This window comes from Rhinolophus ferrumequinum, chromosome 9 (genome assembly GCF_004115265.2).
Source record: "Rhinolophus ferrumequinum isolate MPI-CBG mRhiFer1 chromosome 9, mRhiFer1_v1.p, whole genome shotgun sequence".
NCBI classification, from domain to species: domain Eukaryota; kingdom Metazoa; phylum Chordata; class Mammalia; order Chiroptera; family Rhinolophidae; genus Rhinolophus; species Rhinolophus ferrumequinum.
This window is the reverse complement of record NC_046292.1, coordinates 86,684,390-86,710,758: the sequence shown is the minus strand read 5'-3', so window position 1 is coordinate 86,710,758 and position 26,369 is coordinate 86,684,390. Positions and strand designations below refer to the sequence as shown.

The window sequence follows — 26,369 nt, the reverse complement described above, 5'->3', positions numbered from 1 at the left end:
TCTGCCTAGGACCAAATACAAGGTGCTCACGAAATGGTGAAGAGCGTATCCCTTTTCTTCATCTCTAACAGGGTAATGTTTTGCTCACTGAGTTACTGTGGGAATTAAATGCTATCATATATACCCAAGCCTCTGGCTCACATAAGATGTTCAACAAATTGTAGTTCCCTCCCTTTCTCGTCTTCCTGAGGAAAGTTTAGCCCATCAGTCCCTGTGCATGCTGGGAAGCAAGTGTATTTTACAAAACCAAGAAAATACCGTGTTTCCCCGAAAAGAAGACCTAGCCGGACAATCAGCTCTAATGCGTCTTTTGGAGCAAAAATTAATAAGACCCGGTCTTATTTTACTATAATATAAGGCCGGGTCTTATATAATACATATTATTTTTTATATTAATTTTTGCTCCAAAAGACACATTAGAGCTGATTGTCCGGCTAGGTCTTCTTTTCGGGGAAACACGGTAGATTTTGTGCCCTTCAAGCACCAGCGTGCGGAAGCTGTGTTCTCAGAACCCAACTAACGGCCTGAGAGCCATGATCTGTAGGGGAGCTGTGTGCTCTGTGCCCCCATCTCCTTTTCTGAATTGTGAAAATCTTCATCATTTGAACACTGTTTTGGGGCTTGCTTGTTCTGTGGTGTTTTTATTTTTTTCATGTGGATAAGCATTTATACTATTAGATGAGCATCTGTGGTCCCTTTCAGAATTCTTTACGTTCTAGAAATCTGTAAACAACAGTAGGAAGCTACCACTCACTATTCCCTGAGAAAAGAAACACGTCAGTGTGCAAATAGCAATTCATGACATTGTCCACCTGGAACTAATATAATGCTATGTCAGTTGTACCTCAATTTTAAAAAGGGACAGGTCAGAGCGATTTGTCACATGACTATTATTCAAATGAGATAAAAAAGTGTAAGAAAATAGCAAAGCTGAAAGGACCCATTTCAGCCGACGGTCTGTGTGCAGCCTCTTTTATGTTTGCTAGACTGACAGTCTCTGAAACATTTTTTCCTCCACTTTGTTTTTTGTTTTCTTTTCTAGTGCTCCTTAACAATCAGAATAATTTATCTTACATTTTTTGAACGGATATTTGAAAAATGTGCTTGTGGCTCGTGCTCACTTTTGATTCTGTATTTTTCTCTGACGAACCAGTTCAAGTTCAGTTATGCCAGAGTTTGTCCATAAAACCATCAAGTTTGGGATGTGTTCAACACCGGTCAAGCCTTTTTCATCCTATCGCTGATTCTCAAATTTATGATCTGCTTCATAATTAAATAGTTTATAGTTCATTGTCATTTAGCCAACTGGATGCTGTCGTTTTTAACTTAGGTTTTCTTCTGTTTTGGCAGAGATGGTGTTTGTCTATTAGTTTGCTTTTGGAGATTAAGCAGATGCAAAAGAAATATTCTCTTGAATGCAGGTAGTATGGCAGTTTTGACATATCTTGTTGAAATATTTAAAAAGCTCAGTTGCACCAGGTAAAACTGGTGAATGGCATCACAGTCTGCAGCATCCTTGCTTGCCTGCACTTGAACAACCTGGCAATTGTGAGCTAGAAATTAGGTCACAGAAGGTACGGTATGTGTTCGCTGGGGGTGTGAAGAGGAGCGGAGAGCGGGCCGGGGCTCTGGAGTGTCACCGGCGGCGTGCCCCTCTCCCACCACTCCACCCTGACGTCCTGAGAACTCTGGACAGATCCCGAGTGGGTGTCCCGTTTCGCTGGACAATACGAAAGCACTAACGTGGAGAGGAGGAGGAGAGCGAGCCGGGGCGCCCGCGTTAGATCACAGACTTAAACCTGCAGGTGCTGGCTGCAGCTCCTCCACAGCACGTCCTGCTTTATACCTTGCATTTTTCCACCTTTGTTTAAATATTCAACCTGTCCAACCTGTTTGGGCTGAACAAGCTGGTGCTAGCAAACATCTAAACCTGCCCACTCACTGTCAACCTCTTTCTGATTTGTTAAGGAAGGTGATTAGCAACAAAATCTGCCCCCACTCCTCTACTAAAAAGTGATCCAGCAGCGCAGAAATCTTAGCATATGTATATGTCACCCTGGGTCCCACTCACCTCCCCTTGGGCGTGTGTGCGTGCCCGTGGGCCTCTCTTCTCTGCTTCCTCTAAGGCTCTGGGTTGATGGAGAGCAGTTGGCCTTCCATGGGGAGAGATACTGTATCTCCTTAAACCAGAGACTCAGTGGCATGGTGGGTTCATTGGTATGTGATGTCAGCACTTCACTCTTAGTCTTCATGCTGATATCACCCCGCTCACTCAAGAGGAGTATTCTAGGTCTACGGGTAGAAAAACCGAAGTCTGCAATGTTATGGGGTGCAGCCAAGATCGGAAGCAAATCCTGGCCCCTTCTCCTGGGCTCCTCATCTCCCCGGGTTCTTGGTGATGTTCTCCCTGCAACACATCATTTGATGACGCGTGTCACCTGTGGCAGGCAGAGGCTGTGCACTGCATTCATCCCGTTTTAGATAGAAGGTGACCACCCTGCTGCAGTCACAGAGCAGGGACTGTGTGGCCTAGTTGGGTTTCTCAGGTGATGTTTCTCTTTGGATTCATTTTCGTTATTTCTCTCTTGACTCACAGGTGAACTGATCTTGGTACCCCGTTCCTCCTCCACGGCCCCTGAGTAGTGTAAAATGCTGTCCCCGTAGTGGTGGTGACTTTCCTTTTCACAGGGCTCTTTCTCTGCTCCCACCACCCACACCTGCCATTTCCCTCTGTGGCATGGCAGGCCATCTCCAGGGGCCTGGCCCGAGCATTTTATGTTCCTCTTTTGGAAGTGTCTGAGGAGCAGCAAACAGTGACTTGGCACCACCTTATTATGGAGATAATCATCTCTTCCTCCTCTGCAAGAAGAAAGAGGATGTGAATAACCAGCTTCTGCCATCTTAAGAAAGCTAACGCTAATTCCCTCAGGGCTGAAGTGAGAAAAGGTCTCTGTGACTTCATGACTCGAGCGTGTGTTTCCGTTGTGCCATAAGCATAGGCTTGGGGATTGGCTTGACCCGTGTTTTTTAGCCATTTGCCACAGAAGGGCCTGCTCCCAGGTGTGGTGGTGATGGCCTCCCTCAGAGGTATGGCTGTGGGCTGAGGAGGCCACTCGGGGGCTGTCAGCTCCGATGGGCTCCATCACGTAGGACCATAGGTCCTGGAGTCCTGGGACAGGGCAGCTCTGACTTGTGATTGGGACTCTGGGCTGTAGGGGAGACTGAAGAAATGGAGGGAGAAGAGCCTGGGGAAGGAGAAGAGTCCATTACAACACGGTGGCTGCCTGGAAATACCTAAGGAAAAGTGGTAACTTCCCACGTATCATTTCTCTGGATTAGCACAGGAAAGGTCCAGGCAGGCCGATTTCACTGCATGACCGAGACCGCTCTCTCTGGGCGAGAGAGAGGACAACTCATCCAACTGCTGAGGTCTTTTGTTTGCTTTTTAAGAACTTGTGGTTTTATATGGAAATATGTACTATGTGTCTTTTTGTGGGTATTATAAACAGGTGTCCAGGGAGCCAGATAATGTATGAAGAGTGTTAAAACAAATGAGAAACTATTTTAGCAAAACAAGGGCAGGCAAAGAAAAAAATTGTACAAGAGGGTGTTGGGTGTACTGATTCAAAGGCATGGCAGTTAGGAACAGGGTCTAGTCTAGAATGAAGACCTTTTAAAGGTTGATATTTACTGACACGGGCCTCCTGCCAAGCTCCCCTGCATTTGAAAGTCAGGAGAGGAGGAGGCAGTTTTAGAATGAGCAGTCAAGGGCTCTCTGTTTTCTAAGTAGACAGTCAATAACGGGAAAACATTCTACCTCAGCCGTGTTCTGAGGTCAGCAACTTCCAGTATCAGCACGAAAGAAAGGGAAAGGCATGCCCTAACCAAAAGGTTGCCTTTCTCCTACCTGGAGGATAGCTGAGAGATTGGGAACACTGAGGAAAAAATATTCTCAGACATCATCCTCCCAGCTGTCCATCAACGAGGAAGTGTTTGTACCAGGGTCTTACACGAGACCAAGATGGAGAAGGAATTCCCTTCTCCAACCTGACAAAGGAGACAGGAGCTGATGGGACAGGAGAACAGAGTGGGCCGGGGAGGGGGGTGGAGGTTCCAGGCAGAACTGTGCCCCTGAGTTGGGTCGGAGAGTAGCTTTGGGCTGAGGAGTGGTAGGGACAGCACAAACACAATTGTTAATGAATAATGTGAACCTGAATCCCCAGCACACTTGGAGTTAAGCTCCCCTAACTGTTCATACAGTTTGGATGATGGCGCATCCGAGTGTCAGGCTGCAGTCTACAAGGTGGTGTGCGGGGTGTGGTCTTTTAGACCCCGCCCTCCTCTTTTGCCCTGCAGGGGAGCAGAGGCAGCAGGAGTAAACCTGAGTGTTAGGACCAAAATGCAAAACTTCCCTTGGCTTCTGCTGCTCCCATTGCCCGTGTCAGAGGTCATGGAATCTCACTGGCTTTGTGGGGTGGGCGCACAGCCCAGCAACGCACGAGCCCTGGGGGCAGCCTGGCGGAGGCGTTCCCACAACCAGCCTGCAGACAGCAGCAGCGCCTTGCTGAGGTTTGCACTTCACATCTTTCTGAGAATGCTGTCTCCTCGGTCAGCTTACACCATTGTCCAACCTCCCTCTGCACCCAGGCCCAGCTGGTGCGATCTGCCTTCTGGATAAGCATGACTGAACTTGAACAACCCCCGAATTACTAGAAGGTGCCTTTGAGCTCACACGTGGAACCACAGTGGCAGTGGCTTGGTGAATACCTTGCCAGCCTTTCCCCAGCCTCCCTTCCACCTCCATCTTCACTCCCCATCCCCTTTTTTGCTGGCACAAGACTCGGGTGACATTACAAATGTCACTCACAGCTTTCCCACCCTTAAACGCCCCCTGTAAACATCTGTTACGGAAACATACACAAATCTTTCTGCAGGTTTGCTTTTCTTTGGCTCAAAACATAGGTTGTCAAGCTGCGATGTTTCTGAATCTCATTCATTCCCTCTTTGGTTATTGTCACAAGGCGTTGTTGGAAAAGCATAGGTAGCACAGGGTACGGGGTAGGGGTGGAGGTGTGAGGTGTGTCTGTAATCAGGCCGTAAAAACTGTTTGAATCTGTTGGCTTCAGTTTGGCGGGCCAGGCGCTGTTTGTGTACAGTTGGTGTCCTGTGTCCTGAAATAATGACCTTTCCTATAATGCCATCACTCAGAGAATCTAATTCAGCTCTTGGATGAATAAAAGCTCTGAGGAAATTAAGACGGAAAAGTTCGCAGATACTGGGAGCGTTGAGATCTCACTTGAGCTCTGACCCTCACACGTGAATTAGATATGGGAAAGCTTGAAGAGTTTTGAGACGTGCCTTCACGCCTTCTACTGCATGATCCTTTACACTTGTTGAGAGTTCTCCAAAGGATTTCACCCCCAAAATAATTTTACGTATGTTAAACTTCTCAACTTATTTGGTTATGTATTTATACCTGCTAAAGTGGTGCAGGGACTGCTGGTATACTGCAGGTGAGCCTGGGAGAGGTTTTAGTACCTTAGACCGTTAACCATACCCGTGAAAAGTATGAAGGGGTCGGATTTTCCTGTGACCCAGTGATTCTCACACTTGATCTGGCATGAGTATCACCTGGGAGGCCCGTGGAAACCCAGGCCAGGCCTGAGAACTTGCATTTGTAACCGGCTCCCCAGTGATGCTCTGCTGCTGGTGACAGCTCCGTTTGAGCACCAGCGCTCCAGCAGACAGGTGGTGTTCTCCGGGCACATGTCAGATGTGGAAGCTGAAGCCGAGGCCGCCTAAATAACTTGGGAGGTCCCCGTGTTTATTAGTTGGTAAGACCAGGACAGTGGCTTCTGGCATGTCTCCCAGCTCCCAGACTGTCCCAAGACCTCACTGCCATCATGTGGTCTCTCTCTCCTGTACCATCTTCCTACCCAGATTGGCTTTTTCATCCCAATTCCTGCTTGCTTCTTAGAGCAAGCCAGTGCTCAAATGGTTAAGAGTTTCCCTCCATTTCCAGATCGACGAATTTACATACCTAAAAAAGGTTCCCAGAAAGTTCCTGTGTTTGGAACTGGCTCCTGGAAAGTTCAGAGAGGTGGGGGGATATGCCTTAGAGATGGGTCTGTCTCCTTTAATTTATTAGCTCTGCATTCGGCCCTTTACAAGGTGTATTTGGCTTAGCTCTGATACATTCTGTATCCTTGCAGGTAGCCCACCCTCGCTACAATGGATCTTTTCACATGTTAGAATATGAATGGTTATCTTTACAGGAGGAAATCAGCATCCATCCCCAAATTCAAAGTAGGCCCCTATCAGTTCAAAAAAGTTCTCAGATTCAGACTTTTTTTCCTAGTTTAAGGAACGTCTGCAGTATTTGTTTGGGTTCATTACTGTTAAAGCCCCTCCAAGTGTTACGAATGGGAGAAAACTTCCCTTGACTCCTGAGAGTTCTGATAAAATTCCTGCCTCAGACCACAGTGTGGCAGGATTGCTATGAAACTGGCATGCCTGCAAAAGAAAATTCTAGAATTTAATCTAAAAGCAGATGCTGACCAACTTGACATTAACTTCTCTCTACTATAAATGTAGGTGTAACTTTGAATGTATGAACACAGATAAATTCCAATAGAGAAAAAAATCAGCACATGTCCTCTGTTCATATTTGGGGTGTTTTTCATTAAAATCTCTTCATTGTGGCACTGTTTGCTATAATACAGTGTCATCAAGTTTGCTGACATTAAATCCTAGTAAATTATAAGTTGTGTTGGAAACTGAGGACATATGTGACACTTGTGATACTGTAAGTAGAAAAGGTTTTCTGTATATCTTTCATCTGTCTGCCCATCCCTCCATTAAGTGACTGAGCAAATACTTATTCATTCGTTGCTTCATCCATTGGGCAATTGGCAGATATTTATTGAGCACCTACTACCGGTGTGTGCTGCCAGGGGCTGCTGCAGAGAATGAGAGAGACAAGGTTCTTACTGTAATGGAACTTACTTTCGACTGAGGCTGAGGAGGCAGTCCAACGAGTAATTAGATGATGTTTGCAGTTTACTGCTGTGTGCTGTGAAGAAAGTAAACCTGGGTAGGGGGCTTGGGAGCATCTGCCGGAGTGGGATGGGCACCTGATGAGAAACCTGATGGCAGGAGCGGGCCCTCCAAGGTCTGGCGGAGCAGCCCAGGCAGAAGGATCCCGCTGCGTTTGAGGAAGCCAGAGAGAGCTAGTGTGTCCGAGGGCTGTGGGGCTGGGGCAGGGTGCAAACAAATGAGGTCAGAGAAGTAGGCGGAGGCCAGACTTGCTTCTAAGAGTGGCACCGTCTGCAGGAGTGGTATGATTTGATCCATGTTTTAGATGCTCACTCTGCCTGCTATGTGGAGAGTGGACAGTAGGAGGGCAAAGAGGGAAAGCAGGGTGGCCGATTTAAACTATTAAGACTAGCTGGTTGAAAATTCTCTGTTGTTAGTGTTTTCCTGTTGTATCTGTCTGTGAATGATGATACATCAATCTTTGTACATAGATCTTTGCACATTTGTCCAATTATCATTCTTTAAGACAAGTTTCTAGAAGTGAAATTACTGAGATAAAAGGGTGTACGTATTTAAAATCTGATCCCCGTAGCTCAGGCACTTTGCAGAAGAGTTATTACCAGTTATCACTCCCATCAGCAGCGTGTTAGAGTTCCAGTACATGTGTTGTAGTGATAACTGCACATGTAACAGATTTTCTGCATGTGCTTCATTCATCCATCCCTCCATTCAGAGATTCAGCAAATATTTACTCATTCATTTATTCATTCATTCAGCGATTTGACCCCCCTCACGGGCTAGTGCAGAGAACGAGAGAGAGACTTCACCACACCACCACTGCATACTTTTCATCCTTGCCAATCTGGAAAGCGTGGAAAGATGTCAATTGTTCAGGTACAGAATGAGTAGCAGTTTGAATGAAGAAATCATGGGGGTCTTAGTAGGAACTGAGAGGGCAGCGTCCCTGTAAAACACACACAAAGAAACCCGCTCTGTTTACACAGCCTCTGGAGGGTGGTCCCAGCCTGTGGCTTTCACTCTCAGACCACATCCAAATTGGTGTTAGCGTCTGATCCAACATTTCATGAAGGACATTCACAGACTGGAGAGTATTCCAGGGTTAGTAGTGATCGGTATAATTCAACAGACATGAGAGCAGAGCTTGGGGGGCCTAGCTGAAGGAGCGGAGTTGTTCTATTTTAAGAAATGCGGTCATCATGCTGAACTCTTGGAAGAGCTGCCATGTGAAGAGAGTGCAGATTGATTCTGCGTTGTCCCGGAGGACAGACAGACTTTTAAAGGGAGGATGGAATTTTTGACTCAGCATGTGGAAGGTGATTTTAACAGTTAGCACTGTGGAAAATGGAGAAGTCCTTGTGGCTGAACGTCCGCAAGCAGAACTAAGTGATGGTCTCTCCAGTGTGCTGTGGACAGGACTTCCTGTGCTGAGTCGGAGGTTGGATAGCATCTCAGCTCTTCTCCAGTTCCGAGGCTCATTATAACTTACTGATTCTTAAGGCACATGGAAATTAATGAATTTGCCCTTGAAATAAAACCCAAGAGAAAAACAGACCCAGGCCTTCTAGAGAAGAGAAACAGAATTGTCTCCTCTCCACTGGCCCTCCTCTGTTTTGGCCACATTCTGCGGAAAACAGGCCATGGCTGGCTCGTCGTGGTGAGTCGCCCCACTTCCTGTGAGCATTTGGGAGGAAATGGACTGCCAGTGTTGCTGCTGCTCCTGTCAGAGGCCAGGGAAGAAGAGCAGGGGTCAGGGTGGGAGAGTCCTTAACTACAGATCACATCCCACTTCAGAAATGGCTGGGGCTCCGAACCTGGCAGCTCAACTATTGACTGAATTAAGTTCTTAACTGAGCCTGCAGCTGTTGGTCAGCGTGTAGCTGACTGGACAGATTGGGGACAGCCTGTGTCTTGGCCAGCAACCGGACATTTAACCCTAAAACGGAGCAGTGCTTGAGCTCTGAGCCTGGGCCTCTGGCTGAGCTCCGTCAGACACCTGCAGTGGGCTGGTGTGTTCAGCAGCCTGTACTTGCCACCAGGCTCCTGAGACAGCTTTGATCCTGTCTCCTCTCCCTGGCTTTGGCAGAGGTGCACTTCAAGGGCATCCCCCGTTTTTCAGAATAAGAGAGACAGGACTAGAGGTGGGGCATGTTCTCTGCCTGACCTTGGGCCCTTCACTCCCTGTTGACATTCGGTTATTAGTTTGGTTACAACTGCTGGGCCTTGGGCCACAGTCACTCAGAAAGGAAGTGTCTGGGTTCAGGTTCAAGCCCTAAGATGGCAGCCTGTGATCCAGAATGCAGATCCCAAGGCTTTGGAGGAAAAGCATGGACTTTGGAGTTGGCACACCTGGGTCTGTGCCAGCTGTGAGGCCCTGGGTGTGCCAGCCTCTCCACACCTCAACTGCCTCATCTGCAAAATGGAAATAATCTGTGTGAGTTCCACCTAGGTCCTCTCTCACTGAGTGCTCGCTCTGGTCCCTCCTCTTCCTCTGCCTGTGAAAACAGCTTCTGTCGTAAGTCCCAAGAACTGGATCATAAAGCATCATTTTATAAATGTTAATATCATGACAGAAAATAAGCTGCTGAACTGCTGACACTTGTCAATCTCCGATTTCCAAATTTCTCACTGGTTATTGTAGCTTCATGTTGATTTGCACTAGTAACGTGTCGACTGTTGAAAAGAGTATTGATTTTTTTTATTTATTTTGAGCGATTTATTGAAAAAGGTAGGTATGGTACTAATTTATATCTTTTAGTATCATTCTTCCTCAATTCTTAATGCTTCGAAAAAAGTTTGTGCCTTTTTTTGTTTATTTTTTTTACATTTCTAAAGATGGAACGTGCCATACAATAAATGTCAAAAGAAACTTGCCGGTCTTTCTTTTTTCCTTCCACGCGCTGATATTAAATGATGGTTGCCTTAAATCACCTAAGAATAGAGCAGGTACTTCAAACAAGGCTACTTGCTTCCATTAAGTTTCCCAAGGCTTTAGGTGACCAAGAACTAATAAGAAACCATCCTTCCCTAATAATCTAAGCAAGGAATTATGTGGCCGTGGGCAGGATGGTTGTGATGCCTTCCATTCTCTCCCACTAGGTGTTTCTGCTCCCCCACACTGATCCCCCCTAAGAGAACGGAGGTTTGGCCTCCGCCTCGCTCCCTGAGGCCCATTTACTCAAAGGTTAAGCCACCTCTCTCTCACCTGCCGGCCAATGGTTGCTCTTGGGGCAGGGCCTGAAGCAGGGACCCCTCCACATTCTAGAGTTGTCTGTAGAAGCAGAACAAGAGAAGTCAGCGTCTTACCTCCACACTCTCAGAAAAGGGGTCTCCCAGGCATGGCGGGCCAAGGGCTGTGGGAGGGAAGGCGTGCTCTTAGCCCTGGCCTTGAATCCCTGACCTCACAGTCTGATGGTTGCTGCTTGTGCTTCACGAGCTTCTTCGCTTTTTCATCCTCAGCCTGCCTCCTCTGGAGAAGGCACAGCAGAAAGGGAGCTGAACTTGCTTTTGAAAGTGTGACAGGATAGTCTGTGAAAACACGGCTGTCGTTTTCCCGTGCCTAAGAACGTCACCATTACGATAATCCTATACAAGAGCTATTTATAAAAGGCTGTGGCTTCTTTCCTACATCTGGCACAGTTTAACCCCAGTCAGAGATGATGGTGGTGATGATTGTCATTAGGAAAACTAAACCTTTTTTGTCATAGAGCAAGGAAATTGAGACTGACTATCTTTTTGTATAATGTCATTCTTTCCCTATAGGTCTTGGTACCTTATTGTTAGGATGTTTGTTTTAGAACTTGATAAAGTTAGGCCACTTAAATCAGGTCATCCATAAAACTCTCTTCATCCATATCCATATAGTGTGTGTATGTAATATTTCCTCATACGTGTACTCCTCGTCCCATAGGTGTCAGGGTTGCAACATGTAATTTCCTCATTTCATTGTCCCAGCTATTCTCATAATCTATTAATCCATGTAATACCAAGAACAACATGGAAGGGCTTTCAGGCCTTCATAAGCACTCCAGACATTTGCTCTGTTGGCACTTCTCAGCTTTGACCCTTCGGAGGGCAGAATAGAGAGGACATACGCCACTAGTAGACGGGGCTGAGTTCTGGGGCAAATGCAGTGATGACGTGGCTTATGAAAACGCAGTATCTGGGAATTCTTTATTCTATAGAGTTATGTATCCTCAAATAATTTACTTGGTCTCAATAAGAACAGGTCATCAGACAGTTTGTTTTTATCTCAGTGCCAGTGAAGTTCATGAGTATCTCCCCACAGACAGCAAGGCATTAAGTGATGGTTTTTAGATAACATTTGCAAGGCTTTAAGGGGTTCCGGTTATAAGGCTTAAAAAGAGAGAAGTCACTATATAAATTAAATTCCATATCTCTAACTAAAGAAAATTTACCAACATCTAAATATAAAAAATTTAACAGAAATAAACCAACTCGGTTTTTTGCTGAATCACATTGTGTGTGTGTGTGTGTGTTCTCTAGACACATGAAGATCCATGAGAAGGACCCGAACAGTGCTGCTGCTGCAGCCCCTCCTTCCCCACTGAAGCGCAGGCGGCTGTCCTCCAAAAGGAAACTGAGTCACGATGCCGAGTCGGAGAAGGAAGACCCAGCACCTGCTAAAAAGGTCCTCTCTGCTCCCAGCACAGATGTGCCTAGCCATGGGACATGGGGCAGATATCTCTGGTCTTTATTTGTACAGTTTTGGGGACTTGGCAGACATGCAAACTTAGCTTTTAACTGTTTTCCACACTGTTTTATAAGGTGTCTGCAGAAAAGAGGACCTGTGCACTTCCTCTGTGGAGCTCCCTCGCTGAGCCCACTGATGAAGAGCTTGTTCCATTGTTCATGTGCTTTTTCTGTTTTTCCAGCTAGAATGGGAGCTCCATAAGTGTTAGGGACTTTTTTTCCTCACTCTTCTATTCCCAGAGCCTGTTAGATGCTAGGTGCTCTATCAATATTTGTTGAATGGATGAGTGGGTTGAGGGTGGGTGGATGGGTGTCTGCGTGGATGGATGTCTGCGTGGATGGGTAGGTGGGTGGATGGATGGATGTCTGGGTGGATGGGTGGATGGAAGTCTGAGTGGATGGATGTCTGAGTGGATGGATGTCTGGATGGATGTCTGGGTGGGTGGATGGATGGATGGATGGATGGATGGATGGATGGATGGATGACTGCGTGGATGGATGTCTGCGTGGATGGATGTCTGGGTGGGTGGATGGATGGATGGATGGATGGATGGATGGATGACTGCGTGGATGGATGTCTGCGTGGATGGATGTCTGGGTGGGTGGATGGATGGATGGATGGATGGATGGATGGATGACTGCGTGGATGGATGTCTGTGTGGATGGATATCTGAGTGGATGGATGTCTGAGTGGATGGGTAGGTGGGTGGATGGATGGATGTCTGGGTGGATGGGTGGGTGGGTGGATGGATGCCTGGGTGGATGGATGTCTGAGTGGATGGATGTCTGAGTGGGTGGGTGGGTGGGTGGGTGGATGGATGGATGTCTGAGTGGATGGATGTCTGAGTGGGTGGGTGGGTGGGTGGGTGGGTGGATGGATGGATGTCTGGGTGGATGGATGGATGTCTGGGTGGATGGATGTCTGAGTGGATGGGAGGGTGGGTGGGTGGATGGATGTCTGGGTGGATGGATGTCTGAGTGGATGGGAGGGTGGGTGGGTGGATGGATGTCTGAGTGGATGGATGTCTGGGAGGATGGATGTCTGGGTGGATGGATGCTTGGGTGGATGGATGTCTGGGTAGATGGGTGGGTGGATGGTAGTATTCAGTGAGTATTTGTCACATGAATGAAGAACTACTCAGTAGCATCTTTAATACCTGGGAGGGAGGCATCCCTTTCCTTTTAGATAGCCGCTGGATTTAGTGCTGGCTTCTCTTCAGAAGCAAACACATGTGAGGGGCCTCCTTCATGACTGCACTTTTTTCCTTTCTCCTAAGATGGTAGAAGATGGGCAGTCGGGTGACTTGGAAAAGAAGGCTGATGAAGTGTTTCACTGCCCAGTATGTTTCAAGGAGTTTGTTTGCAAGTATGGACTGGAGACCCACATGGAGACCCACTCAGATAACCCACTAAGGTAGGAGAAAGGGGGGAATATATCTGTACTCTGGAAAGGTCGTTTTCTTTCCTGTTTCTTCTGGCATATCCTTATTTCCCATCACTTCCCACTAGGCTGAAATGATTTAACTTGGGTGTGATGACATTAGTAAGGCCGTTAAGAATGGTGTGTGGTGTAAGGAAGAAGTCGGACTGAAAGGTGTGAGACACAAGGTGGCTGTGGCCACAGGATGTGTTCACCGAGGTTCCGTCTGCTTCCTTCACTCCTGGCGAGGCCCCTGGAGCCATCACCCCGAGCTCCCCATGCATGGGGCCTCCTCTCACAGGGGTCTGTGGGCAGCAGACACATTGTCTTCACAGAGCTGTTGCAACCCAAATGATCGTTAGCTGTGCATGAGTGTGTGGTAAGGACAGGAAAGGCATATCAGGTGTCTGTAGGTGTTTGGACTGGACTGGCCTGGTAGCACCGAACACTAAGAACGCATTTGGGGGTAAGACCAGGTTCTACTTCAGGTAAGACTGTCAACCCAAAGTGAAGCCCGTCACAGGAAAACAGTGATAGGTGATTGTTCTGCTGCTCCAGCCTCAGTTTTAGATCTTTGCTGGCTCTGGTTTTCTCTTATCCTCAGCCTTCCCAGGCAGAAAACGTGGATGGTTATATGACTTTCCAGCAGAATCGGGGGTTATGCGGGGTGGGGGAGTTGGCTTTCTTTTCCTACCTTCTCTGAGAACATTTTTGTCAAGCAGAAAGTTCTGTGTTCTTAGTGAGCAGATAGGCTTGGCACTTTTTCCTACAGAACAGCCACTTTAAAAATGTTACATAGCCTGTAAGCACTGAAAAGAGCGAGGTGCCATCAGGGACCCTGGTGCAGCAGGGCAGGACTGGGAGGCGGCATGTTGCCAGGGTCACCAGAGCAGAGGTGACTGTGTGCGTGGCTGCAGCTTGGGGTCTCAGATGACAGCTTGGAAGTGGCGAGATCTGGACATCTGTGTGGCTCACCGATATATGGACTATTTTTCCTTCCTGAAGACACGCGCTTGGTCATGACTTGTAGTGAAAAGGTCTGAGCAAGCTGAAGACGTTTGTGTTAGGGGGAAGTCTAATTGTACGGTAACTTAAAGCCATGTCAAATATCATTATCCTTAATCACATTAGCTTGACATTTTTCCACTGGGGTGGGGGGGAAGGATTTATGAAGAGTTTAAACTGCTGAGCAGTTGAAATGCTAGGAAACGTCTTTACATACCTCCCCCCGTCTCGGGAAACTGCACGGTGTGTGGGAGTGGGCTGGAACCCTGGGTCCCAGGGGCGTCTGCTCACGTGGGAGCTGGGCCACATAATCCCCGTGTTCCCTTTCGGGCCTCAAACTCTGTGATTCTGAAACCTGTCCCTTTACAGTTGTTCTTCGGTCTACCAGGAAAAGGCGTTTGGCTCCTCCTTTCAAAGGCCCTGCAGGTCTGAGAGATTCAGGAACTTCATGGTTTCATTAACGTAAACAGCATCCCCAGGATGTGGGCTTGTGGTGGCTGATGAGTATTGAAATAGTTTGCTAGACTGAGGACCTGAGCAAATAGAGCTCACGTTACCAGATGACCCTCACATGGCGAGTCGTGGCCAGAGGCAGGAAGAGCCCGTGGAACCCCCGACTCCCATGTCTGCCGAACAGCCATCTGACCCAGGCTGCGAAGTAAACACACTGCTAGTCAGTCTCTGAGTTGCTTCATGTGTTTCATTTTACTTCATGCTTTATTCTGTGCTCAGATATTAGGAACTATCCATTTGCCCCTTCTAGATAATTCTATCTTACAGGGAAAAGAAGTTGACTCTCAAGAGAGACGTCTGAGTGGCTGAAGCCTGCACAGCAGTGTATAGCGGTGATAGATAAAGATCAGTGTGCCCTTCTTAAATGCTGGCCTGGACAAGGGTGTGGGTTCTTCTGGCGCGGGGCCTTCTGGATACATACCTACTCCAGGGCCAGGCTGGGCTGCTGTTCAGAGAGGATGGAGATGGGACTGGCACGGGGCCCTGGTTGTTCCTTTCTGCACGATTCGGTGGGTAATTCACTTGCCATGACTCCTACGTAGGCCCCCAGGGTCGTCGGTGGGCTATGAAGTTGAACCTCAGGCCCTGCGTGTTTTCCTTGCCTGCTCAGTAGTAACGCCCTTTGGTGAGGGGTTGATGTGAGAAGTTTTGTAGTCTGGTGGGGACTCAGCTCCTCCTGGCAGCTTCCCTCCCACTGGAGCCCTGGACGCTGCGCCCACGGCACCTGGCAGGGAGTGTTGCCTTGTGTCCCTTGTGGGGAACAGCCAGGCCATTCCCTGTCTGGTGGCTTTTGCTAGATGGGGTGGGACTTGTGTCTGGAAACCAAAAGGAGTTGATTACAGAACATAGTTAATTTTCCTTTTCTCCTCTCTGCTCTGCCGTTCCACATAATAGCCTGCTGCTATCAGAAGAGGCCATTGGGGCAGGCAGGAGCCAGCAGGGCCCAGCCAAGCAGTGAACTGTGACAGTAGCTAGTGGGAGAAACTGCTTGTTAACCCAGAGCTAAAATAGACACCAACTCCATTTGCAGACTCCAAAGGCAGCGGAACCACCGTGCGATGGATGCTACCAGTTTAGACAAAGTTTTTAACTCAAAACAGCTGTTCGTTTCTCTCTGTCCTGCCCTTACTCCCCACCCCGAAAGGTGGCAAGGTGCCCGTTGTTTCTTAATAAAAAGTATTAGAAATCCAAACTGTAAACTCTGAGGCCAATCTCCTCCATTCCCCTGTGTTTCAAATTAACGAAGTGTCAGCGCAGAACAAAAGGAGGACACGAAGCCGCTTGTAGTGCTTCTGGCTCTTGATGCCGGCTGTTGCTTGCATCCTGGCACGACCGGCAGTAAATCCACCCCTCTGTACAGCTCCCCAGACCAGGAGAAGCACAGATCTTCTTGAGGTGACGGGCAAGAGTGTTCACTGAGCAGGTGGATCCAAACAGGACATCCCTGAGCGAGGCTGTTTCGGGGTGTGGAATATTTTGCTTGGTTATAAGAATAGAACAGAGTAACAGGCCATCCACTGCCGTGAATAAAGTCAGCTGGGAGGGAATCAGTCAGCACCCACCCATACAACTGTGTTTCCCCGAAAATAAGACCGAGCTGGACCATCAGCTCTCATGCGTCTTTTGGAGCAAAAATTAATATAAGACCTCATCTTATATTATGTTACATAAGACCCAATCTTATAGTAAAATAAGACTGGGGTCTTATATTAATTTTTGCTCCAAAAGACGCATGAGAGCTGATGGTCCAGCTCGGTCTTATTTTCGGGGAAACACGGAAGTAAGATGAGAGCTACATGGATCATTTAAATTCTTCTAGTAGCCACATTTGAAAAAAAAGTGAAATTGATCATGCTTTGTTGTTCTACCAATATATCCCAAATATGTCAGTATAGATTTACTGTAAAAATCGTCAGTAATACATTTTACCTTCTTGTTTACATGCTAAGTCTTGCAGTCCTGGGTGTGTGGTACGATCCCAGCCCATCTCAGCCTGAACGGGCGCGCCTCCAGGCTCGGCAGCCCCGCTGCACACACAGGCCCGAGGTGGTGGGAGGCGCCAAGGCCGCGGCTTTGCCTCGGAGGCCCTGCTCGTGTGTCTGAACAACTTCTGTCCGGCTGACCAGGGTGAGGCTGGGTCGGATGACCCCTGGGCGGGTGGTCACCATATTGATGCGGCTGCAGTGGGGGGCAAAATTGGCAAAAGTTGTGCAACCTTACATGGCTTCTTGATTAAAGGAGATCAGGTAACAAATCATTTTTAAATTATTTCAGCTGAAAGGTACCCAGCAAATGATTGAGTGCTTATTATGTGTCAGGCATTTGACCAGACTTGAGGGAAAAAATGATGCTATTGGAGACAGGGCCCCTGAGGGGCCAGTCAGAAAACAAGTAAAGGGCTGTTCTGAAACAAAGCAAAGGCGTAAATTCAGGGCCGAGCGGGGCACGGAGCCTGTGGTCCAAGCAGAAGGAGCCTGATCAGCTGGTGCAGCACCCCTCGGCATTTTATATCGGGTGTTAGCCCTTCACTGTGTTTCCCCCAGTGGGCGCCTTCCTCGTTCTGGTCGAATTATTGATCTTGGTTGTTGGTGAGGTGATTTTCAATTTTGAGGTGATACCCTTAAATCTGTGTCAGGAATTAGTAAGTGGGGAACCCGAATAGGCTCTGCCAGGCACGGCTGTGTGAGGGGAAGGTAAGTGTCGCTGCAGGCGTGGAGGGTGGGCTGGGGGCCGGGCCTCATCTTGGCAGTGGAAAGAGGTGCCAGAACCTTCTTTCTTTTGGATTCTCAAGTGTTCCAAGGAGTGTTCAACTCCCTTTACTGCCCCCTTCTCCCCCCCCCCCCCCCCCCCCCCCCCCGTCACCTGCAGGAAGACCCTCAGAGTGATTCACGTCGCACTGGCCCTAATTCACTTGTCAAATGCCATTCTAAAAATAGGGAGGGGTTTGTCAGCATCTTGTATTTAAGAGTCTCAGGGTTGCTAGGCTCGGCCAGGCTGAAGCGGATTTAAAATGATGCTGGAGGACACGCCCCTTCTCCCCAGCCCCCAACTCCTGCTTCTACCCCGGAAGCTGGAAGGTGCCTCTGTCAGGACTGCCCCCTCTCCACCTGCCCAAGGGCCCTCTCTGACTTGCTCTGTGCTGGGCAGGCACAGCCCAGCTTCTGGGCTCACCCCGGCCTTCCCATGGTGAAGTCCTAGACCTGTCCAGCTTCATGGCACGCTGCTGTGGTTGAACAGTCTGAGCTGGGTGTCGGGAGGCGGTGTGCAGCCTGGTGGATTCCTGGGTGTGGGGAGGGCAGGCTGCCACCCTCCACTGGCCAGGGCCGTCACAGGGCCCACACTGTTGCTCCCAGCAACTGGGAGAGATTAGTGCAGCTGTTGGATGTCAGTTCTCGGCTGGGACTGATGTAGAGGGGAGGGTGTGCTGGAGGGGAGAGGAATGTCTGAATTGGGCGGGGTTCTGAGAGGTGATTTGCACTTAGCCCTTCTTGCCTCCAGAAACAGAGCAGGAAAAATGAAGCATGAAATCCCTTTAAAAAAGGAATGTCAGTCTCTCGATTAAAACGCTATAATGAGCAATAAATCCAGTGTCTCAGGGAAGTGGCCGTGGCGAGCAGCAGCTTTCTCAGCAAGGTATTTCGCAGGTTCTGAGGATGGGCTGGGCCTGCTGGCTGCCTGCAGAGAGTTGGTGGGAGGAAAGGCTCCCCGTGGGCCGCTGTCCAGTGTCAAGCATTAAGAATGTGGCCCGGGTTGTAGAAGGAGCTGGGCCTCTGCAATAACTATCCTCTGAACAGACAGCAAAGGAGAACAGCAGGGAGGAGTTAAGCCACTGGCTCCATGCCAGCTGCATGGCAGCTCCATGGCCACAAGCGAGTTGAGACTTAGTTTCCCCATCTGGAAAATGAATTTGAGGACTGCTGTGAGGAGAAAGGGGGCAGTCCATAGTCCTCAGACTGTAACAAATGCTAAGTGAACACTTACCTCTGATATTATTCAGATTGTGTACTTTTTGATATTTTAAACCTGACAACATTTACAGTCAGGTACTGTGCCACTCTTTTGGGTACCCCGTTCCAGTGAAATTGAGAAGGAGTCACATTTCTGGGTTTCTCCCAGGTACTGTTTACTTGACAGGGAACATGAAAGCAGGTTGTCCTTTAGTCCTTATTGTTATAAAGAGCTGCTTTTGTCTAGTTTTGCTTTTGTTAAAATTGGGAAACTGAGTGGCTATTTAAATTTGATTTGAGTCCTACCTACCAAATTTTGTAATCCAGATATTGTGGGTATTGTGTTGAAAGCCAGATATTTAGAAGTGTAAAGGGACTTGATACCTTTAAGTAATAGAACCACACATCATTTTCCTTAGATTGTTGGGGAAACCTGAGATTCTGAAAAAATGTGTTTCCTTATGTTTCAGATTTGCCAAAACATTCTTTTGAAAATATGTTTAGCATAATTTAACAAAAAAAGTTTTTTTGTTTGTTTGTTTTGTTTTTTTACCCTTTCTTAATGGGGTTATCTGTCTATCCGTTACCTGCTGTGATGGTAGACTTGATAGAATGATATAAAAGTCAAGTGCCCAAGGTTTATTGTTTTGGGCTGCTCTTAAGCGTTTTTGGTTGACTTCAAGATCTTCTTGTCCTGGAGAGTTAAGGTCACAACTAATCCTATAGTTGTTTAGCCACAAGGTTTGAAAAAAAGGCTTTTTGGTGGCCTTGTTTCCCATTGCTGCAAACCCCATTTCTGATAAACTTGCCTCCCGGGCTGACGCTTAATCTTTGATGTGTATGTTTGCTCCCATCCCATTTTGGGTACTTTGGGAAGGTTATTTGGCTTCAGTCACTGGTTATCAGGGCTGATTCTTTTAATGGTGACAGTCATTCCTGATAAGTGCCTGTTAGTCCTACTGCGTGCCCTCAGAACAGCTGGCTGTACTTAGGGCTTCTTGTACCCTTGCTCCTGCACACAATGCATACCCATGCCGTAATAGCACATCTGTCACATCTGTCACCGCATTTCTACCCCACCCCAAATTAGGCAGGTTTCTTTCAAAAAATGAAAGAAAAGAAAAAGAACCGATACCGGGGTGCCCTGCGCCATGAGGCGAGTTGTGGTACATTTCAGTTCTCAGTTCAGTAAGTTTAAAACTTTAACTTTTGTTTTCTTAGGACGAGTGGGCCTGCCTATGAGCAAGCGCATCATTCATCTGCAGTAAAGTCCTTTGAGAATTGAAAGGACAAACCCTCAGTTAAGGGAGGAGAGTATTTCCTCGGACTACCAAAGCTGGCTTGTTGCAGCCCTTACCTTGCTGTCCCTTTACCTGTGGCAGCCATAGGCAGAGGCGGACAGCACTGGCGGGCAGACTGGGTCTCTCTGTGGCTTCAGGACCAGGGCAGCTGGCTGTTCTTGTGGGAGTCAGACTTCACTGACCACATGAGCGATGTACTCTTTCCAGCCCAGCCAGTCTCCAGGCCAGAGCCAGTGTGTTGTGGGATTTTGCTCGTTTGTCAGATTTCCACAGGAGAAGGCACAAGGAGGGCGCGAGTATATGTCGAAGGCCCCCTGTGATCGGGGCGCCTCCCCCTGGCCCCAGCATTGGCAGCCCCCATTCCTGCCATCTGTCCTTTGCATACCAGCGGCCACAGTGGAAACTGGGCTCATCCCACTGCATGCTGCCAGGAGGTACTTCCCTGCCCTGTGACCCCACCTCTGCCCTCCCCGGTCTGTACTTCACACCTACTCCTGCCTCTTCTGTGACATTACAAGTGGTGCTAAGGGAGAGAGGAGACACGCTGCAGGCAAGTGCTTTTCCCCTCTGCTCTTCAGGAGAGCCCGACTCTGCATACCCAAAACTAGCTCCTTTCTTTCCACCCACTCCCTAACAGAGCTAACTAGAGTCCTGCCCCGTCACAGGAACCACCACGATGGAGCAGCCCTGCGAGAAGCAGGACCCACAGTTCAGGGGCTGGGATGGCACATGTGGGGGAGTGGGGAGTGCTGAAATCGCACTCTAGTCTTCTAAGTTCTCTTACCTTAGAGAAGCGTTTGCTAACATGCACTGGAATTCATGTGAGACAGGCGCAGGTGAGCTGCCTTGGTACAGAAACACTGTGTCTGTGAGCAAAAGGATTTGGCCTTCTCATACAGGTGACCCTCCTTTTGTAATCTGAGGACAGGTTGAATGCCCACATTAGCATTCATCAGGTGTTTCATATGTGATCTCACCTTTACTTAAAATGTCCTTTGCAGTTTTTCTACTGATGAATTTTTGTTTTCCTTAGAGTAAGGTATTTTGTATTTGCATTTCCATATGTGATTTAAAAAGAAAACAAACAAGTTTTGTTTTTAGGAGAGTTGATGGGGTTCTATTATCTTGTTTAAATCCTTCAGTTAGATACACTTTGTCCCAAATGTACTTGTCTTAAGGCAGTTAGTTTCCCTTTGGAGCAGTTACCCTTAGTTTCCAACAGAGGGCCATCTCAGGGTGCCAGAAAATCAGAAAGCAGCCTTGGGTTTGTAAAATTTCCCTCTGGCACATTGTCAAAATCACTTGCAGAATGAAATCCTCCCCTCTCCTATGATACAGTTCTACTCCATTGAAATATTTTGCAATCATTCTGTTCACAAGTTCCTGGCAGAGTTGAGAGATTCCCCCAGACTAGGAGTAAGGGGAGAGTTGTGGGGACCACCCAGACCAATGGCTGTGGCCTTAATGAAGACTGACAGGCCCACGCGCAGTTAGCAAATACCCCATGACCAATGGATGCCCGCATAGGCTCTGCATCCAGCAGCATTGCTTACAGATTTACAATGACCTTCATTGTCCTTGAAGAGCTGCTTAGAAACAAAGTTGCAAAGTATTCTTCCTTGGACCTTGGGAGGGCTGGTTGAAGGAGAATGTCTGTGGCTGACAAAGGCCAATCTAAATGTTCCTGTGTGATGGGTTTCCACACTGGTTTTATTTAAGGTCTGTCAACAGGTGCCAAGTATGAGATGGGAGGCACTGTTTTTCTGTGGGTGTTTTGTGTGTGTGTGTGTGTGTTTCTTTTTAACCAGCCTCAAGATGTTCTTCTGGTTTCAAAGCAGATTTTTTTTTCTCTGCTGCTTTCGAGCTGCTTGTTTGTGAGATGACATTCTATATCTTTTATGAAGTGAAACAGGAATACACCTTGGTTGAAATCCCATGAAAACAGAGGTGTGAAGTTGTAGATCTAGGGCCTTATTTAGACGTTATTAGAAGGCTTGGAGTGGGTGTGCAGGCTGGGAAGGTACACACTTCTCTTGGTGAGCTGTGGCTCCAGGGAGGCGAGGCGGGCGTGGTGAGGAAGCAGATGTTGTATGTAGGACAGAGGGTTTACCAGGAGCAACACACGTTTCTCCCCACAAGTCTCAAGATTAAACACTAGATAGAGGTAGAGACCATTGGGGAAGTTCCTGAGAGTGAAAAGAGAGAACACATCCTTTTGAAATTAAAATTCCATTTTCCTGCATTTGGAATAGCACCTGCAGTTTTCCAAGCATTTTGTTATCTGTTGTTATTCAGAGTAACTCAAAAAATCCCCATGTTGTAGATGAGAAAGAAAACAGGCTTAGAGAAGGAAGGATGAGGAACTCACACAGGCTTGTAGCTGAAGGTGTTTATAGATTCGAGATCCTCTCACTTGTCACTATAATTTGTTTTCCAAACTTGTCTAACTGTGAATCACCTGGTGTGCTTGTTCACATACAGATTTCGGGACCCATTCTCTAGTTACTTGGATTCTGGTTTCTTAACAGGTCATGAGGGGATTCTTAGTTCATGCATGTTTGGGAAATTTTACATAGCAGGCAGCTGAAATGCAAATGAAATAAGTCATCTAAGGTCACGCAATCTGAGCTTGCCCTCCAGTGCCTGTGGTCCCTGGGCCCATCCCCACATTGCTCCACAACTGCCTTCCACAGAGGACACGGGTTTGGGGTGGGCGCTGGTTCGTTCTGCCATGTGTTTATTGAGCCCCTCATCAGTGTGAAACTGTCCTAAATGCCAAAAACGAGGGATTTGCAACTGAACTAGAGAATAAAGGAGCTAGACGTGTAGAAATAAGTGATGAAAACATGATGTTAAACATTAATTGCTACAGTAGGAGTGCAGCAAGTTCTGATTATTAGGAGAGCCTCTCCATTGTGTCTATAAAACCTATTTATGATGCCCCTCACACTGAGTTCTTATGGCCAACAGGCTGCACTTGTCTCAAAGGGGGAGGGTGTTCAGAAAGAACTCTGGGGGATACAAAAACAAGTAATAACTTTCTCTGTATCTTGCCCTTTAAAAATTTCTATTTTTACATTTTATAATATACCTGGCATATTATATGTGTGTGCAGATATGTGTGTGTATGTAAATACTTATCAGATACAATAGACATTTCTCAGTTAAACATCAAATACAAGGACTTATGCTCGAAAATGTTTTAATTACAAGTACAGTTCCCAAAGTTTGCAGTCCACTTCTCAGGTCTTACCTGCTCACTTTTTACAGCTCGCTTACCTGCTACCAAAAATCCGTATTATTTCTTCCCAACCTGTTTATGTCAGTGACACTTGTAACTATTTGCTATAATTTCATTAAATTTTATATAAGCCAACGAGATACTGTTTTTTTTAAAAAAGAATAGTCTCTGAAAACTAAGTTAGGCAGACTTGTTTATAGTCCAAATTGGACAGTTTGTTTTGTTTTGTTTTGTTTTTTGTTTTTTCGGGTTTTTTGGATTTTTTTTTTTCCCCTGTCAAATTGAAGGTGGGCAAGGGGCAGCCATATGGCTCGGTTGGTTAGAGCAGGAGCTCTCAACAACAAAGCTGTGGGTCCAATTCCCGCAAGGGGTGGTGGGCTGTGCCCCCTGCAACTAAAATTGAAAACAGTGACTGGACTTGGAGCTGAGCTGCGCCCTCCACAACTGGATTGAAGGACGGCAACTTAGAGCTGATGAGGTCTGGAGAAACACACTGTTGCCCAAAATCCCCCAGTAAAATTTATTATTAAAAAAAAAAAAATTGAGGATGGACAAGATGCCTATGAACAGTTGAGAGAGACAATCATAAAAACCTAGGATTCTGATTTAGTTTGGTTTATAAAAGTCTAGGTTCTTGCTCTACCTTAAAGGGTCTAAAACTGGAAATCAAAGATGTTATGAGTATGATTCACGCGATGACAGTGACCCTGGAACTAGACTCAAACGTGAGTGGGCAGGTGGCTGTCCAGCCAAATCTTGTCAGACACAGTAGTCGTGTTCCATAAAGTCACCCTGAACACAGACTGCTGGGCCGTTGTTCCCGGGGACACACAGGGTCACAGCGTGTTCATCAACTCATCACCTTGTTTCATATGTTTCTGTTTAAAGGCACCTTGGTTGATAAATACTATCGATTCATTAACATTAAGCTCATGACCAACAGCACTGCAGCTCATGCCCAAACGAAGCTCATCGAACACGCGTCTGCTCTCCATAAGGCACGTCACAGCCTTCTTACACCTAGGAACACTAGGCAGCACGTCAGCACTACGCTTGGGACCATTTCAAACAGCGAAGCCACCAACACAAAGCACTAAATAGACTGTGGCATTATATAGAAGTGTGGCACTAAATAGACTGTGAAAGACACTTGTTTACAGCATGAGAGCTGACAAGAGAAGGCAGAGCGTCTCCTTTGCGACCTCAGCTGGGCGTGTGTGCATAGGGCAGCTCAGGTTTTCCCCATGCTGTGCATGTCCGTGAGTAACCGAGAAAGTACTGTGAGTACTGATTTGGGGGTTGCAAGTAAATTTTAACAAATAGGCAAACTCACAAATACAGAACCCACAAATCATGAGGATCAACTGTGTGTATTTAACTGTATAGGTTAAGTAAAATATTTAAGGTGTGTATGAATTCTGAGCGCCCTCTCCCCTTTTACCTGACTTTAATTACCTAGCCCCTCCCTCCAAGGCAAAGGAAGCCCTGCTGTCTTCACAGGGAAAAGGTGGGCTAGGACAGGCCTTCCCCTTCGGGTGTGAGGGAACAATCCCACTGTCACTGATTCTTACTAATGCTGTTTGTCGCACTGCGCCATCAGGATGAAATGCGTCTCAGTATTGGTTGAAACGTGCCAGCAGCCAGGACAGTGCCTGGCACTGGTAAGCATTCATTTGAAACACTCTGCCAATGTTCTACGCAAAATGTATATAGGCACTGCTAATTAGAATCCGAGAAGTATGAGTTAGTGCAGACTTCCAGTGGAAGGTGTCTGTAGGACGACTGGGTGACAGCTCTCTACCGCCTTGCCCCCGCCCCAGTCTTCCTTACCTCCTTCTCTTAGTCGCACCTTCTAGGGAAGGCACACACCGCGTCCATCTCCCACAGCTCCCCAAACCTCATCCGCTCATGCCCCCAACAGGACAGAGGGGAAGGGAGAAAAAAAATCTGAAGTAGCTCTGGTTCATAAAGCACCACACTCGGTGGGCTACAGGCTTGCCCCCCAGTCCGCCCTAACCGAGGTGGCTCACTGCCAGCCTGTGAATCCCATGCCCCCTGGCCCCTTCACTGTTCCGCAGAGGTTCTGATTGTCCAGTACGTTTGCTGGAGAAATGCGCTCCTTCACATTACCTGTGCCACGATGAGACTCGGTGTAGGGGCTTCTCTTGTAGAGTTTTTATAAGTTGAGGCTCCTCACACGCACACCCCACACACGGACCTGCAGCAGATAGTAGACATTGTTGAAACTTGAAGAAAGAGGCAAAAGTCAGCCCAGTCTCATTAGCCATTTGTCATGAGAGATTTCTTTTAACTGTATTAAGGAATATTCCCAACATGAGCAGGAGTGGAGAGAATAGTCTAATGACCGGCCATACACTCACCACCCAGTTGCAGGGATTATCAGTTCCGCCAATTGTGTTTCATCTCTTCCCTGCCCCAGATTTCAAAACAAATCCCAGACAACACATTTCATTTATAAATATTTCATTCTATATCTATAGAGGAAAGGGACTTTTTAAAAAAGTGTGGCCAACATATGACCATAACTAAAAAATTAACAGTAATATCTTAATATCATCTGATATCTGGTTAGTGTTAAATTTCCCCAATTCGGATGTTTCTCTTGTCCTTTCAGTTCAGTACAGAGCTTTCAGCTGACTGGTGGTGTGGTGATTGGTTGGTGAGTATATGAAGTGTGCAGTTGAACTTGAGCGTGGGAGGACTAAAGTCGGGGTGCTAGAAGAGAAAGAGCACTCAACAAGGGCAGTATGACAGAGCAGCCGTGAGGCTCCAAGGGTGGCAGCCGCCCCGGAGCATGTGTGTGGAACTTGAATGTGTTCTGCCACAAAGAGAGCCTCCCCCAGAGTGGCTGCAACCATTTTTCTTCCCTACCTACCTGTCTCTTAGCCCTCTGGTACTTTTGGCAAGGAATGTTTCCTATGGTTTGGGGTTCATCCCCCAAGAGCATGGCCTACATGCAAGGGATTGCCAGGGAGCAGGGCCAGGAGAGGAAAGGAAGCTGCACTGGCTGGGCCCCTGGCTGAGAGAACTTTGATTACCTGAAGGTGTTTGGGGCTCTCTGGAGCCATCGCGCCCCTGGAGCCTCTATCGCAGTTGGTGAGCTTAAGCATAATTCCCTCAAAAGCAGTTTTGCGTTTTTGAGTGGCTCGGAGGAA

At 47.4% G+C, this 26,369-nt stretch overlaps 1 protein-coding gene across 6 annotated transcripts in view; it reads left to right on the top strand.

Moving 5' to 3' along the window:
• RREB1 (ras responsive element binding protein 1) overlaps window positions 1-26,369 on the top strand; it is a 165,344-nt gene that overhangs the window by 116,138 nt on the left and 22,837 nt on the right. For all 6 annotated transcript variants that reach the window (XM_033113650.1, XM_033113651.1, XM_033113653.1 and 3 more), the window contains 2 exons: window positions 11,560-11,704; window positions 13,044-13,180. In XM_033113650.1, coding sequence (XP_032969541.1) covers window positions 11,560-11,704; window positions 13,044-13,180 — 282 coding nt within the window. The remainder of the gene's footprint in view (window positions 1-11,559; window positions 11,705-13,043; window positions 13,181-26,369) is intronic.